Raw genomic sequence first — 16,567 nt, forward strand, 5'->3', positions numbered from 1 at the left:
GTAATTCTATGAAATCTTGTATAAATCCATATTTAATCTGGTGTAATCTAATGTAATCCTATGTAATCTTGTATAATCTCGTCCGGTAACATGTAATGTTATGTAATCCTATATAATCTTGTGTAATCCCATATGTATTTTCATGTAATCTTGTGTTATCTCGTGTAATTCTATGAAATCTTGTATAAACCCATATTTAATCTCATGTGATATTGTGTAATTTCATGTAATCCTGTGTAATCTTGTATAATCTCATCTGATAACATGTAATATTATGTAATCCTAGATAATGTTGTGTAATCCCATATGTATTTTCATGTAATCTTGTGTTATATCATGTAATTCTATGAAATCTTGTATGAACCCATATTTAATCTTGTGCAATCTCATGTAATCCTATGCAATCTTGTTTAATCCCTTATGTAATCACATGTAATATCATGTGCTCTTGTGTAGCCTAAGGGGATGTTGTGTAATCTTATGTAATCTTATGTAATCTTATGTAATATTGTATTAGTTCGTGTAATCACAGGCACTATTATGTAATTATATGTAATTTGGTGTGATCCCATATGTAATTTCATTTAATCATGTGTAATCTCATATAATCCTATGAAATCTTGTATATTACCATATTGAATCTCATGTAATATTGTGTAATCGCATGTAATCCTATGTAATTTTGTATAATCTCGTGCGTTACCATGTAATATTATGTAATCTTATGTCATATCATATAGTCCTGCGTAATATTGTGTAATCTTATATGTAATCTCATTTAATATAATGTGATCGTGTGTAGCCTAAGTGGATGTTGTGTAATTTGATGTAATATCGCATAATCTCGTGTAATCACATGCACTTTTATGTAATTATATGTAATTTAGTGTGATCCCATATGTAATCTCATTGAATCTTGTGTAATCTCTTTTAATCTTTTGAAATCATAATTAGTCCTCAGTAATATAATGTAATCTTGTGTAAACTCATGTAATATTATGTAAAAATTGCATAATATCGTGTAATCCCACTAATATTATGTAATCATATATGTGATATCATATACTCCTGTATAATCTCGTGTAATCCCATGTTATATTATGTAAGCAGATGTAATCTTGTGCGATCCCATATGTCATATCATGTAATCGTATGTAATTTTATGTAATCCTATGTAATATTGTATAATATCGTGTAATCCTATGTAATTTCATAAAATATTATGTAATCATATGCAATTTTGGGTAGTCTCCTATGTAATCTCATATAATCTTGTGTAATCCCTTGTAATATTTTAAAATATCATGTAATCCTGAGCAATCAATAAAATTCTGTGTAATCTCATGTAATCCTATGTAATCTTGTATAATATCGGCTAATCCCATGCGATAGCATGTAATTCTATGTAATCTTGTGTAATATTATATCTTATGTAATGCTGTAATCTTGCAATATGGTGTATGCGACAAATCGAGATAGTTAACTTCACGGACTTGAAGTTGGAAAATTAAAAAAAAAATGGAAGGCCTTCAGTTTAAAAAAAAATCTTATCTAAAATTTGAGATGATAAAAAAGAAAGAGTTTTAGCATAAAATTATCGTGGTTTGATTATTTTTTTAAAGACATACCTTTCTGGTTATAATAGAATGTACAGTCGCTCGTCCGTCTCGGACCATAAAAATAAACTTAGCATTGGGGAATAGCTCGAGAACATAAGAACCCAGCTTCAAGGTAAGTGGATCTTTGTTGCACAAACGTGGAGCTGGTTCACCGTGTCTTGCTATTACCTCGAGACAAAAGGCTGCTATCGCACCATTAATTACCTGAAACGGTGTTAGATATTTCCAAATTATTTTGGAAGTTAGAAGAGCCTTTAATTTATTCTTAGAATTCAGAAATCGCATTGCAATAGGGTGATCAGAGATGACAAATTTGGCCTTCAACATTACATTTCTCTACCTCATTTTCTGAAATATACAATTAAGAACTTTTCCACTTAGCGATTTTACAACATGATAAAAAAAACAGATCTACTCAAAACTTGGAAAAAAATTCCCTGACATTTCCAAGTTTTCTCCAGGTATAATTTTTCATACTGTGGAGCCACTGAAGTATTTCGCATTTTTTAAAACACTCTACTTGCAATATGTATTTGAATATGTATACAATTTCGGAAGTTTTTTAAAAATAATGTTTTTTCCAGTCCTTGTAAATATCGAAATATGTAAAAATAGTACTATTTGTATAAAAATTGAATAACCGTTTTTTTTTTCATTTGTGAAAGTAACTAAGGAGATAAGGAAGAAAATAAGGAGATTTTTCACGAAAATAGGGTAATACATATTAATAGAGGAGAGTAGCCAAATATGAGATACCAACTCTATTTGGCGTGATTGTCGGAATTCTATGTACTGAATTTCAAAGTAATATAGGTCATTTGAAAGGAAATTTAATTTGTCACATGGAGCTCAAACAAAAAATTTTATTAAAATTCCTTCTATGTTGAAAATACGAAAAATGTAAAAAAGTGCTTTTTCCAAACTCGTCAAACTATTCTCATAATGTGAGATACCCCAGGAAATAGCTAATAAAATGCAAAATAAAGTATTTTTTTAAATGAAAAACTTCATTCTATGTTTCCGAAGTATAAATTTACTGCCATTTAGATATATTTAGTTTTTGCAGTTGTCACAAACACTTTTGGAACCAATTTCCCCAGCGCAGCCACAGTGTTATGAAAACCACAGGTATCTCATATTATGAGAACCACACCGTGCAACTATGCACTTATTATGCCTGACCTGTACAATGAAAAACTTCAACACTATCGATAATTTCCTACTTAGTTATTCAATCCCCATCACTCCAGGCAAACTTTACTGCTAAATACATATTTAATGAATAATAAATAGGGTTCAAAGAATTCCCTTTCAAGAACTCGACCACCATTGATTTCACAAAAAAGTTCGCCTATAATCTTTAGAAGACCAATGAAAAATGGACTATACCACGAAATTACTCTTCCTTCAAGGGCTACAAGTTAGTGATAGAACCAACAGAGTGGGTCTCTTAGTTTAGCTGATACCCCGCTTTCTCATATTACGAGAATATCTCACATTCGAGTACTCTTCCCTATATTCTTTGAAGTAAAATTAATATGGGTGTTTTATTAAATTCAATTTAAACCGCTTCAAATTCCTAACTTTTCAAGTAAAGGTAATTCATTTTCAACAGTATAAATGAATTTTTAAGCAAATAGTTGAATTTTCGACCACAAACATGAATTTTCTTACAAAAAAAACGAGTTTTCAAACAAATAGTTGAATCTCTAACTAAAAAGGATTATATTTCAACAAAAATTTCAAGAGTTAAATTTTTGGTACAAAATTAATGTTCATAAAAAATGACTTTTTAACGAAATAGTTACATTTTCAATCAAAGTGATCAATTTTTAACCAAAATGAGAAATCTTTAACTCGAAAAGTTTAATTCTCAATTTAAAAAAATGAATTTCATACTAAAATAATGAATATTTTACTGGAATAGTCGAATTTTCAACCATAAACATGAATTTTTAAACAAGAAGATTAATTTCTTACCAAAATAGACAAACTTTCAACAAAACACATAAATTTTCAACAAGGAAAGCTGAATTTTCCACCAATAAACACAGAATAGTTACACTTTTAGTTGAAAAAATGAATTTTGAACTAAAGAGATTGTTTTGTTACTAGAACGCTAGAACATTCAAATAATTTATTCAAACATTAAGTAAAAAAACATCAACATATAAGATGAATTTTCAACTAAAATGATGAATCTTTAACTGTAGCATCTGAATTTTCAACAGAAAAATTAATTTTTAACAAAATAGTTTAACCTCCAACCAAATAGTTGTCTTCTAAAGCAAAAAGATGAAATTTCAACCTAAACTAGGAATATTGAACTTGAATAGTTAAATTTTTAATTAAGGCTATTAATATGCTACCCAAAAATATGAATTTTCAACTAAAAAAAATCGATTTTCAACAAGAAAAGATACATTTTCAACAAAAATGAAATATATAGTTAAGTGTTCAGTTTAAAAGAAATAATATTAAACAAAATAGTAAAATTTGTAATGAAAGTTACAAATTTTTAACTATTATGAATATTTAACTGGAATAATAATGGTTAAAGTTTTAAAGAAATTGATGAATTTTCAACTAAAATGAAGGATCTGTAAGTGAAACCGTTGACTTTTCAACCAAAAAGATAAATATGGACTGAAAAGATTACATTTTTTTTAGCCAAAAAGTTATATGATCAAAAAAATACGTGAATTTTTGACTAAAAATAATTAATTTTCAAAAAAAAGACGAGTTTAAAAAAAGGTCCATTTTCAACTAAAAAAGATCAATTTCGAACCAAAAATGGAATACTTCAATTTTTAGTAAAAAAAAGCATTTTCAACAAAATGCTTACATTTTTCATGAAAGTAATAAAGTAACTAAAATAATGAATCTAACTGGAACAGTTGAATTTTTAACTGAAATGATGAATTTGTAACTGACATATTTAAATTTTCAATCAAACAGATGAATTTTCTACGAAGAAGATTATTATTTTTTTAAAGACGAATTTTCAAACAACATTAATTTGAAACTGAAAAGATAAAATTTCAACAACAAATTCAATAGTTGAATTTTCAATCAAACAGATGAATATTTTACGAAGAAGATTATTATTTTTTTGAAGACGAATTTTCAAACAAAATTAATTTGAAATTAAAAAGATAAGATTTCAACCAGAAATTTAATAGTTAAATTTTCAGTTAAAAAAAAGAGTTTAATTTTAAACCACGAAAGATTCTTCAGTCACGTAAGAAAAAACAGGTAAACTAAACTACTGCATTTTCAAGCGAAAATATTATTTTTTAATCAGGAAGATTAATTTTCAACCAAAAAGGGTCAATTTTCAACAAAATACATGAAATTTGAACTAAGATCTTGAATTTATAATTTAAAAAGATCCAGTAATATGCTGCTACTTTTAAGAATAAAAAATGATTTTTGTTTAATTTTATATTACAATTGAAAAACAAATTTAAGTATGCTCTCGAAAAAATTAACTGGGTTAAAAAAACCGCAGATTCATTATTCTTTTATTTTCTCGTATTTTACATTCATAAACTATAACTTCAAGGAATTACAATTGAGAATTAAGGGGAAAACATGAGAAATGCACGCCGTTTAATTTATTATCCAATATTATCGAATTATTGAAACTATCAGATTGAATTTATAGAACTTTTATAGAATATTAAATGGTTTGGTACAAAACGATTTTAAATTTATATATTCGAACGGTAGAAAAATTTGTATATCCAGATTTTAATGGGATGGAATTTATTTTAAAAACTAAATGTCAATAATAATGTTTCTCAAGTCCTGAAAATGTTAAAACCAGGCGCAGGGTGACCGTTTTAATCGACGATAAAAATTCCCGGCCATTTCCCAGTTTTTTCCCCGGTTCGCAAACATTTTTCACGCTCAATAAAACCTAAAAATTCGAATTTTAAAGCTAAACATTTTTCCATTTGAGGCAATAAAAAATAAACTACAAATTAAAGCACTCAAAATGCAACTCTTGATTTTTAAACTCTTAAAATTGAACTTAAAAGCTTTTAATTCAAAAAATTTGTACTCAAATGTTTAATAAAAATACAAATATATACAATGGAAGTACTTTTATAAATTATGTAGAATTCAAAAATTCAAATTCAATTCTAAAAATATATACCTACATTATAATTTCCAATGCTTTATAAATTAAAGAATCTATCAATGAACTCTAAAATTTTCAAAATTATATAAGTTTGAGCAACCTTAAGCTAGAAACATTAAAAATGAAAAAATTAAATTTTTTAAAACTGAGCCATTCTTAAATTATTTTCATCTTAAATAATTTAAACACCTTTGAAAAGTTTCAAAATTTTATTTCAAAATCTTGCGGAATCTATACATTGTTTTACATTTTTCAAACTTAAAATTATTTTTGAAATTTTTTCCGAACTTCTAAATATTTTTTAAAGAAATCGAATTTTTCCTGCGATTTTTAGAAAATCCTGCAAATTAAAAAAAAATTCCTTTAACTCTTCCATATTGGTTTTGACAATTTTGGAAATCTTTTTAAATCTTTTTAAATATTCTCTTAAAATAATTTTTTGGAATGAAAAATTATTTTCAATTTTCCCAGGAATCTCAAGAAAATTTTCTTTGATTCTTTTGAAGCCCTGCTTAAAAAAAGCTTCTAAATTATTCGAAATAATTTTAAATGTTTTACATTAATCTTGAACCTTTTCAAAACTTCTAAATATTTCTTAAAATTACTCCAATTATTTCAACAAATAATAAGTGTTCAATAGTTATTTATATATAAAAAATTAACAATTTCACTTAAATAGAAAAATTCTGTTGAGAATAACAATTAAAATTGTAACATTCAGAGTTTAAAATTTCTTCCAAATTTTAACGATTTAGGGTTTTCCATGTCAAATAATTCAGTTTCAATTTGTATGCTTTTAAATATTTGGTTTTAATTTAATCGTTTTAAATGAAAAGTCAAATATTGCTCGATATTAAATAATTAAATTGAAAAATGGTTGCGTTAAAAATGAATTATTTTATACGGAAGGAATATTTCAAATTTAATGAAATTCCTTAATTACGAATATATAATTATGAAGTTATTTTTAAGTTGAAAAAATTTTATGAGGTTTCAACCTGATGTTTACATTTTTTTAATAACTAAGACTTTTGAATTGAAACATTTCAATTTTTAACGTTAAAATATGAAAGTTCTTAAATTTTAAACGGATTCAGAATTTTTTTAACGAATCAATTATTATGCAATTTTTAATACTTAAAGTACAGATCCATTTTGAAAATATTTTATTTGCAGTTAATGAAATAAAAATGGTTCTTATACAAAATTCTCAACTTCCAACGCTTTCATTTTTTACTCGTTTAAGTCTTCAGGACTGCATTTTAAAATTCTTTAAATTAAAAATTTAAGCTCAAAAATAAAAAACCTAAAATGGAAAATTTTTTTATGAAAGAGCTTCAAATTACATATTGTGAACTGAATGATATCATAATTAAAATATATAATTAAGATAACTACCACCCTGCAAGCGTAACTAATTTTTTCTTCTTCAAAAAATGGATTTACCATATTTTGTTTACAGAATCCTCAATTTAGCTATCTTTTTATACCAGAAAATTCGGTTTGTCACATACAAAAATAAGAAGAATACTCATTAAAACATGAAATTAAAAAAATATTTTTTATTTCTTTTTAAGAATATCAGTAGATTATACTCAGGCAATATGTTTTTTTTTCTATTATCTAAATACTCAAAAATTCCATACTGCCAAAAAAGGGCAGAATCCGGACGGATGGTTCCTTGAAATAAAAACTATATTATTTTCTTAATATTTTTGAAGTTTTAGCAGACAAAAATTTTAATTTCTTTTTATTTGAAAGGCATGATTTTGTAATTATTGAAATTCTGAGTGATAATTACATTTATTCTATCATTTATCATGAATTATCTTCCTTAATAGTTTTAAAATGCAAATACTCACTTTGGGGAAATAACGACAAGTCCGATATGGTCTAGTGGCTAGGATACCTGGCTCTCACCCAGGAGGCTCGGGTTCGATTCCCGGTATCGGAATTTTTTTAGAAATTATTTTTTGAAAATAAATAAAATGAAAATTATGTTTGATAATAATAATTGATAGATAATTATGATGATAATAATAACTAATAATAATTATGTAATGATAATTTTAAACTTGTTTGTAAGCATTGAGTAATGAATACTAAGATATTAATCAGAAATAATTCAAATATGAATTTTAAGTCAATATCGTAACAATGTTTGAATTTTAAATTATGCGAAAATTAATATTATGATTTCAAATGATGAAAATTAAATATATATTTTTTAAAACTTAGAAAAGATGTTATTCAACCAAGATGGTAGCTTTTATAAATGCCGTGGCCACTTAGTGTGGAAAGTCAGGGATTATACAAAAAAATTACTAAAGTCAGAACAATTTTATAGAAATAAATAACTTCCAAGGCTAACAAATTTGAATTTTTTAACTTTTAATCTCCTATTGTTTTATTCCGAGCATAAAAGATTCTATGTATAAAAAAGTCTCCGGAAGGAAAGGTTATTTGAATAAAGTAGAAAACCTCGTATTTTGAAAAAATTGGCAACGTTTCGGACACAATCTGGTCCCTTTTCAAGCCAACATATTTTTCAATTACTAGACATTTTCATTAAACTGGATAGTCCCACATTTGTTCTCAGATGTAAATGAGAAACAAAATTTTATTGAAAAAACATTATAAAAACGAAAAACTCCAAAAAATAGCGGAAAACGGCATCTTTGGACGCCATGACTCCAAAAGATTAAAAAAAAAGACAAAAGATATAAAAGATTCTATGTTAAAAACGTTACAAGTTAAAAATAATTCTGGTCTATAAATATTAATAGTCAGAGAAAAGAAAAAACTGGTCAGCGGAAATTAGAGAATTTTAAAAATGAAGTTATCCGCCACTCTGAAAATATTTTTGTTAGTAATTTCTTTTCCTTGTACTTCTATATGTTGGTTTAATATCTTGGAAAATTAAACAGTTTTGTTTAAAAGTCATCCTTTTTGGGCGAATATTCAACTGATATGTTACAAATACTTCTTTTTGGGTTAAAAATTAAATTGCTTTGGTATAAAAGTAACTTTTTGTTTAGAATCCATATTCTAGAGTTTAAAATTCAACTGAAATTTTGTTGTTGAAAGCTTAGATATTTTTTTAAAAGTTTATCTTTTTGGATTGAAAATTCATCTCTTTTGGCGACAATTTTATTTCTTTGGTAAAAAATGTAACTATTTGGTTGAAAATAAATCTTCTCTGGTTGAGAATTGGAATATTTTATTGAAAAAACTATTTTTTTATTCAAATATCTACTATTACATTATTCATTGAGGATTCATATTTTTTGCTAAAAATTCAATTACATGGTTGAAAGTTGAACCACTTTGCTACGGAAAATGTTTCTTGTTGAAAATTGCTTTTTCCTCAATTTGGCTACTTGGCTCAAATTTGAAACACTTTCTTAAAAAATCATTTCGTTGAATAAAGGATCTTTGGTTTTATCAGTTCCAGAAAAGTCTTTTAAACTAATTTGTTAAAAATTTATTTTCTTCCGTTGTAGATTCATCATTTTAGTTGAAAATGCATGTCTTTTGTTGAAAATTCTTCTTTTTTTATACAAAATTAATATTCTTTGATTAAAAATTCAACTATTGTGTTTAGAACTTAATTATTTTGTTAAAAATTATAGTCTTCGATTTAAAAACTGAATATTTGGTTAAAAATTGTTTGTTTTTTTGCTTAAAATTAAGTTTTTTAACCAAAAATCTATCTGTTTCATTTTTGGTTGGAAATTGATTTTTTTTCAATTGAAAATTCATCTTATTTGGTAGAAAATTAATCTTCTTGGTAGAAAATTTTCCTTTTTGGTTGAGAATTAATCTTTCTAGCTAGAAAATTCAACTATTTAGCTAAAAATTCAACCAATGTGTTGAGAATCTAATGATTTTGTCAAAAATTCAACTATTTTTAGTTTATATTTAATATTTTTTTGTTTAAAAATTTAACTATTTGGTTGAAAATTGATTTTTGTACCTAGAAAATTCCAATAATTAGTCAAAAATATTAATATTTTGTTGAGAATTCAAGAATGGTATGTTTGGATTGAAAATTCATCTTTGGTTAAAGGTTAAACTTTTTTCGGTGATAAATCAATTTTTTTTGTTGAAAATTCGTCCTTTTGAATTGAAAATTAAACTTTTTGTTGTTAAAAATGAAAGTAAAATACATAACTAAATTATTTAGATGAAAATTAAATATTTTTTTTTCTAAATATTTAATCTTTTTAATTCAAAATTAATCTTTTTAAGTTGAAAATTGATCTTTATTTTTGTTTGAAATTCACCTGTGTTCTACAAAAGTTAATTATTTGGTTAAAAAAGCAACTGTTTTTTATTTAAGTTTGAACTTTTTTGTTTGAAAATTCGTCCATGTGGTTGAAAATTCACCTTAGTATGTTCTGCTGCGACAACCTTCAGTTGTTGAAAATTACAAGTATTTTGTTGTCTTAAATAGATCAATTTAAAAATTTGATTTTTTTTGACATCTCTGTTATTGCTTACTGAAGAAATCTTAAATTAATATAAAAAACTTCTCGACTTTTTATAAGTACCTCTTTTGAAAGTCCAGCTTCCTCAAGACGTAAACTTTCTCTTTCAGATTTATACCATTGTGTTCTCATCTGCAATATTCTCGGGATTACCCTTGTCTCTTGACCACATCTGGAAATATTATAGAAAATTAAAAAATTAATTTGAGCATTAAAAATTACCGCAATGGTTATATTACGAGAGATATTGAATATTCTTTTAGAATATAGGATAATTCCCGGAGATTTAAGAATCTACGAAAATATTAAGAATACTCAGTTTAAAAAAAAATTCATTGTAAGTAACGGCACTTCATAATTTTTTGGATCGCCTTATACTAAATTAAAAAAAAATAGGAGTCTTCGAAATTAACAATTTGGCTTTTATATCCAAAAAGTATATATTTGTTCATAGCTTAAATTGTTCGGAAAAAAAATGATCTAATTATGTAAAAGTTTAGTTTCCTTATTTAGAATTTTCATTTACAAAAGAAAAAAGTTTTTTTTTTTAATGTTGGGCTTTTCTTTTTACATCTTACCTCACTTCTGGATGTGCGTCCAACATGGCACGCATCAAAGTCGTTCCTGATCGAGGCATTCCTCCAATAAAAATTAGAGGCATATACCTATCGTAGGGATACGCTTTCTGGTCGCGAGAACCAACCACATATTTCTGTAAAATAAAAAAATCGCTCATCAAGTATATTGAAAATCAGGGGTTAACTCACAAGTTGGATCTATGACGACTGAATTTCAGAATAAATCCTACGAATTAAGATTTTTTTAAATCAAGAGAATTTTTAAGAATTCCAAAAAATGTAACTTATTTTAAAGCCAGTTTAACTAAATATGTATAGTGAATAGAAGAATTAAATAATGCAACTGAATTTATTGAAATTCTCTTTGAAAAGAATGCTAACATTTAAAAATAAATAACAAGAATTCAAAGTAATACAACATTATTATTGTTTTTTTATTAACCAATTAAGCCATTTCCCTTTAGGGGTAGGCGTGACTCACTCGGTGGGGAAGAGAGTAATGTGAGGAAGGAAAGATCCTCACAAAGTCGTCATGTAAGGTTACCCACTTGGGCCCATTATTATTCAAGATCTTTTGTTTCAGGCGTCATCAACTTCACTGACACACTTTTTATGAACTATTTTCCGCCATATTTTTCTCTCAAGGCATACTTCTCTAACTTCTTTTACTTCCATGCCTTTTTATAATTCAAAATAATACAAAAAAGTACAACGAATTCAAAAGAACGAAAAATAATTCAAAACAATGCAAAGGAATTCAATATATTCTAAAAATTCAATTGAGTTTAGAATATTTCAATTGAATTGAAAAGAATTCAACTAGTTCCAAGGTACGTTTAACTACATAAAGTGAAACTCTTCTATAGCGCCGATTTTGGGGCTGACGGTGGGTGGGAACCAACTCATTTTAGCCCGCTCCGTTTTTGTTTGTTCAAGCCTGAGTGCTCGCCTGAGTAACATCCGAAGAACTCGCTCACTCCGGGCAGCTCCTGTTACACCTACCTGCGGCGCGGCGTCAATTCTCGGAAGGGCTATAGAAGATAGGGCTATTGAAGGGTTTCAGTGTATGCATAGCACATAGAAGAATTGAAGAATACATCTGAATTTACTGAGATTCGCCACAAAAATACTAACAATTAAAACAATTAAATAGAATTCAAAAGAATTCAAAATTATAAACTCACAATTCAAAGCGATATAAAATAATGTAATACATGGCATTCAAAAGAATATGAAAGAATTCAAAAGAATAGAAAATAATTCAACAAATTCTAAAAATTCAGTTTAATTCATAATATTTCAATTGAATTAAAAAAATTAACAGATAGCATATACAGTTTAACTAAATATGTACAGTAAATAGAAGAATCCAAGAATTCAGTTGCATAAAACGGAATTCATTAAAGTTCTTCGAAAGAATATTAAAGAATATAAAAGAATGTACAAGAATTACAAATTTTACAAAATAATACAAAGGATTCAGAAACAGGTGTACAACTAAATTTTGTAGTGAATAACCCTTAAATTATTTATCAATATACATAGAAATTTATTCGTGTCTTATGATTTCGATTTAAAATTACTTGTTATTTTTAACGTTTTTTCTAAGAATAATTCAATTTTAAAGGTTTATAATTGAATTTTTTTCTTTTTGAAGGGTGAAAATAAAGGTGAGTTAATATTTCTATCTAAGAAAATTTTTGAAATCAAGTTTAATAAATAATTATAACTTTTTAAAGTAATAATAATTAAAAATTCTGGAATTTCCGAAGATTTGACTTTTGAAACATTTAATTTATTTTTGAATTTTAATTTGTTAAATTGAAATCGTTTAGAATCCTATATTAGTTAAATTCAAAGGTTTTTAATTTTTAGGTACTTAATTCTAAAAGCTTTTAATTGGAAATAATACAATATGAATTCCTTTGCATTTTAGATGATTTAATTTACAACATTTCCCGTATGGAAATAGCCCGGGTTAGCCCTGGTACAACAAGGTATCTGGTCGGGGACTGGCCGGGCTATGTTTGTTTTTTAAGAGCCTAGCCGTGCGCTGGTCGGGGACTCGCAGGACAAAATTTATGTCAAAACCCCAGTCAGGGGCTGACTGGGCTCTGATCGGACATATCGTGTGATCGTATCTTCAGTCGGTAGCTGGCCGAGCGCTGATTGGCAATAATAAAATTGTTGAACTTTGTTTATAACTTAATTAATTTCTTTGATTTCATTACAAAATGGATGCGTATACCCGCATGGATGTTCCACGCGTGAAAATATATTGGGTGAATATCTTTTTCACTCTACAAATTTTAAGGTTTCATGACTTCAAACTTTCAAACCATGCATTTTGTGACAAAAATTTTAAGACAATTTTTTGAAATTCGAAATGTTTTTTTTAAGAAAAAAATTCTAAGTTCCATCTTTATGAAAAATTGCAAATGTTCAGAAAAAAATTTAATTTGATATCAATCTTAAACGTTGTAAAATAGTATAAAACACCCAAAACCAAACCTTACACGAAAGTCAAAAAACTTTTATCATTAAGAAATTTTCAACGCTCAAGATTGAATTTCTGAGTCCCGTCGTTGAAAATTTTAAATGTTCATAAAAAATTACATCTCCTGTCATTGTAAAAAGTTGTAAAATAGTCTAAAACGGGAAAAAATAAAATATCACGCGAAGAAAAATTGTAATCGATTTAAATTATTTATTTAAAAAAGTATTTTACTGATATTCCTATTAAAAGTTTGTGTATTTTATATTTGCATAACGCCGCATAATAATAAATAATTAGAAAAAGAGTACATAAAAGTTCGTACTTTAACTTTTCTGAACTGTAGCTTATGAGGATGGCTTTTTCAACGAGTTTCAACTTGTCGGTTTAGAGCAGTGGTTAACACTCCCGACTGCTAGGCGTTAGATTTAGGTATAGATATATGTAGGTTCGATCGATACCCCGTAGCATTAGAAATTTTATTTGTAATATAATGTTTAAAAATGTAATATATGTATTTACTCTAAACAGGATTATTAATATTTAAAGTCAAAATACTCGCAGTCATTTAATATTTATTTTTAAAATCTTTTTTGTCTCTAAAAAGACTACGTGAAAACAGTTAATGTTGCCTATGTGCTAGGCGTGTGGCATTTTATATATTAATATGCTCCAATTCTACAGTAAAAAAGAATCAAATTGATCCCCTAACTCAGTGACAGATGCTCTTCATACAATTGAAACACGAATTATTTAAATTTAGTAAAGCAGCAATTAATCTTGTCCGGGCCACGGTCGAAATCCCTGGCCAGCTCCCGGCCATGCTCCATGGCCGGAAGCTGGCCAGCGCAACGTGACGATGCTGGTCGGATTCCGACCAGAAACCCCGGCTAGCTCCCGACTTAAAGCCGGGCTCTCCAGCCATAGACTGGCCAGTCCCCGTCTTAAATTTTCACCCGGGTTTAACCGAAGAATATTTAATTTTAACATTTTGAAATTTTCGAGATTTTAATCTGACATCATTTAAATTCGATATTCTTTAGTTCAAAATAATATGGGGATGAATCAAAAGTTCATCTCATTAAAAATTTTTTGATTTGAAACGTTTTCATTTCAAAAAAATTCAATATATGTTTAGAAATTTCAAAGGCTGTTAATTTGAAATGATTAATCCATGTTTCAAAAGCTGTTCAAACCGAATTTTTAAAAATTTGTTTGCCAGTGAAATTTCAGATTCTTTATATTTTTATTGTTAGAAAATAAAAACAGAGACGTGAATTCACGAGTACAATTAATGATAATTGAAAATAATCTTTAAAAAAAATTTAACAAAATATTGGAAATCCTGCATTTCTGAATAATAAACTCGAAATTTGCATTCTAAATTTTATATTTTTAAAATAAATTCTCTCTAATCGCTTTAACTGCAGATAAAGTGAGTATAATATATTCAGTTAATTACTGCAAGCATATCACACCTACAGCTGTTTGACTACGATAAGGACGTTTAGTCCTATCATCAGGGATGAATAGGCACATGAATGGAATTCCTCTTGATATAAACAAACAAAAGACTTGATTTTAGAAAGCTTATCTGATAAATAATATTGTTAGCTCCATAAAACAATTTCATTACACACTTTTATGTAATTCAGATAATTTATAGCTCAAATAAATCAGGGCGGCGAAAAAACTTGATTAACAAAATTCCCTGAATTTTACCTGATTAACCTTGACTAACTTATCATTTTCCCTGATCATTAATATCCAAAGATCATCATTTTAAGCTTTCAACACTTTATAGAATCTTTTATAAACAGAAGAAAATAATAAAATTTCAGAATAAAATTGAAATATGTCCATATTATTTATGTCAACTAAAAAATATGATTTTGCAACTAAAAAGGATTGTTCAATCCAAAAGTACAAAATTTGAAAAAATAGATGAATTTTCGAAAAAAGGAATTCTTAAGAAAATAATCAAATTTCTAACAAAATAGTTTTATTTTTACGCAAATTAATAAATTTTAAACCTACAAAAAAGACTGAACTCCAAACAAAAACAGTTGAATTTACAACGAGAAAAGCTGAATTTTTAGTTTAAAAAAACAAACTAATTTTTAACAAAATAGTTCAATCTTCAACAAGCCAGCTGAAATTTGTAATCAAATAGTTGACTTTTCAAGATACAAAGATGAATTCTCAATCAAGAAAGCGAAATTTTAATCAAGAAGATTAATATTTTACAAAAAAAGGCTAATTTTCAACCAAAAAAATGCAACCAAAATTGAAAAATTAAAATTTGCAGTAACAAAATTAATGAATTTCTAATAAAGTTGTTCGTAATTTAACCAAAAAGACGAATTTTCTATAAAGCAGTTGAATTATTAAGCAAAGAAAAGAATTTTTAATGAATATCTTTCAGTCAAGAAAGAAAAAACAGTTGATAAATTTTTTTGAACTTTCAAGCTAAAAGATGATTTTTTTGTAAAGTAGTTAAATTTTTAACCAAAAGATTAATTTCTAACAAAAGTATTCAACTTTTACCCAAAAAGGACAAATTTTCAATTAAAAAGACGAATTTTATACAAAACAGTTACATTTTCAACCAAAGAGATAAATTTTCTACTAAAATAACGAGAATCCTAAAGAAAAAGAAAAATTTAGACCAAAGTAGTTCAGCTTTTAACGCAGAAGTTCAATTTTCGAAGACAAAAGTCGAATTATCAACGAATAACGATTTTTCAGCCAAAAAAGTTAAATTTTGAATAAAAACTATGTCTTTTGAACGAAATTGTTGAATTTTCTATCATACAATACAAATTTTAACTACAAAATAATTTCCAGCAGAAAGCAACTGAAAAAAAGATAAATAATTACAAGGGAAATAAATGACTAACAAGATTAATATATCAGGGTGGCCACAAACTTCATTTTCAAAACTCCTTAACTTTTCCCTGACCAAGTTTTCACTTTTTCTGACCATTAAATTCCATGAGTTTTCCAAATTACAAGGTTTTCCCTGACCTAAAGCTAACCTAATAAATATATATATATATACATATATAAAAGAAAAATGTTTATAAAAATATGTTGGCCATGAAAACATACTTATAATCTATTCGCTTTCATTCGAAACCAAGAAAATATTTCTCCAGAGAAAGGAGAAATGTACGCAGATATGTCAAGCCGGCTGTTCAAAACGGGGTATTACTACTGAAAAGCCATTCTTGGGTGCA

General features: G+C 26.8%; 1 protein-coding gene and 1 non-coding gene across 4 annotated transcripts in view; one reads left to right on the forward strand and one right to left on the reverse strand.

The window, feature by feature from the left end:
- The window catches only part of LOC117178914 (protein-tyrosine sulfotransferase), a 221,753-nt gene that overhangs the window by 14,803 nt on the left and 190,383 nt on the right, over window positions 1-16,567 (reverse strand). For all 3 annotated transcript variants that reach the window (XM_033370462.1, XM_033370463.1, XM_033370464.1), the window contains 3 exons: window positions 10,835-10,968; window positions 10,320-10,428; window positions 1,629-1,823 (listed from right to left, as the gene is read on the reverse strand). In XM_033370462.1, the coding sequence (XP_033226353.1) occupies window positions 1,629-1,823; window positions 10,320-10,428; window positions 10,835-10,968 (438 nt within the window). The remainder of the gene's footprint in view (window positions 1-1,628; window positions 1,824-10,319; window positions 10,429-10,834; window positions 10,969-16,567) is intronic.
- Window positions 7,649-7,720, forward strand: Trnae-cuc. Its single transcript has one exon. It is a non-coding gene; the product is annotated as a tRNA-Glu (tRNA).

This window comes from Belonocnema kinseyi, chromosome 8 (assembly GCF_010883055.1).
Source record: "Belonocnema kinseyi isolate 2016_QV_RU_SX_M_011 chromosome 8, B_treatae_v1, whole genome shotgun sequence".
Classification (NCBI taxonomy): domain Eukaryota; kingdom Metazoa; phylum Arthropoda; class Insecta; order Hymenoptera; family Cynipidae; genus Belonocnema; species Belonocnema kinseyi.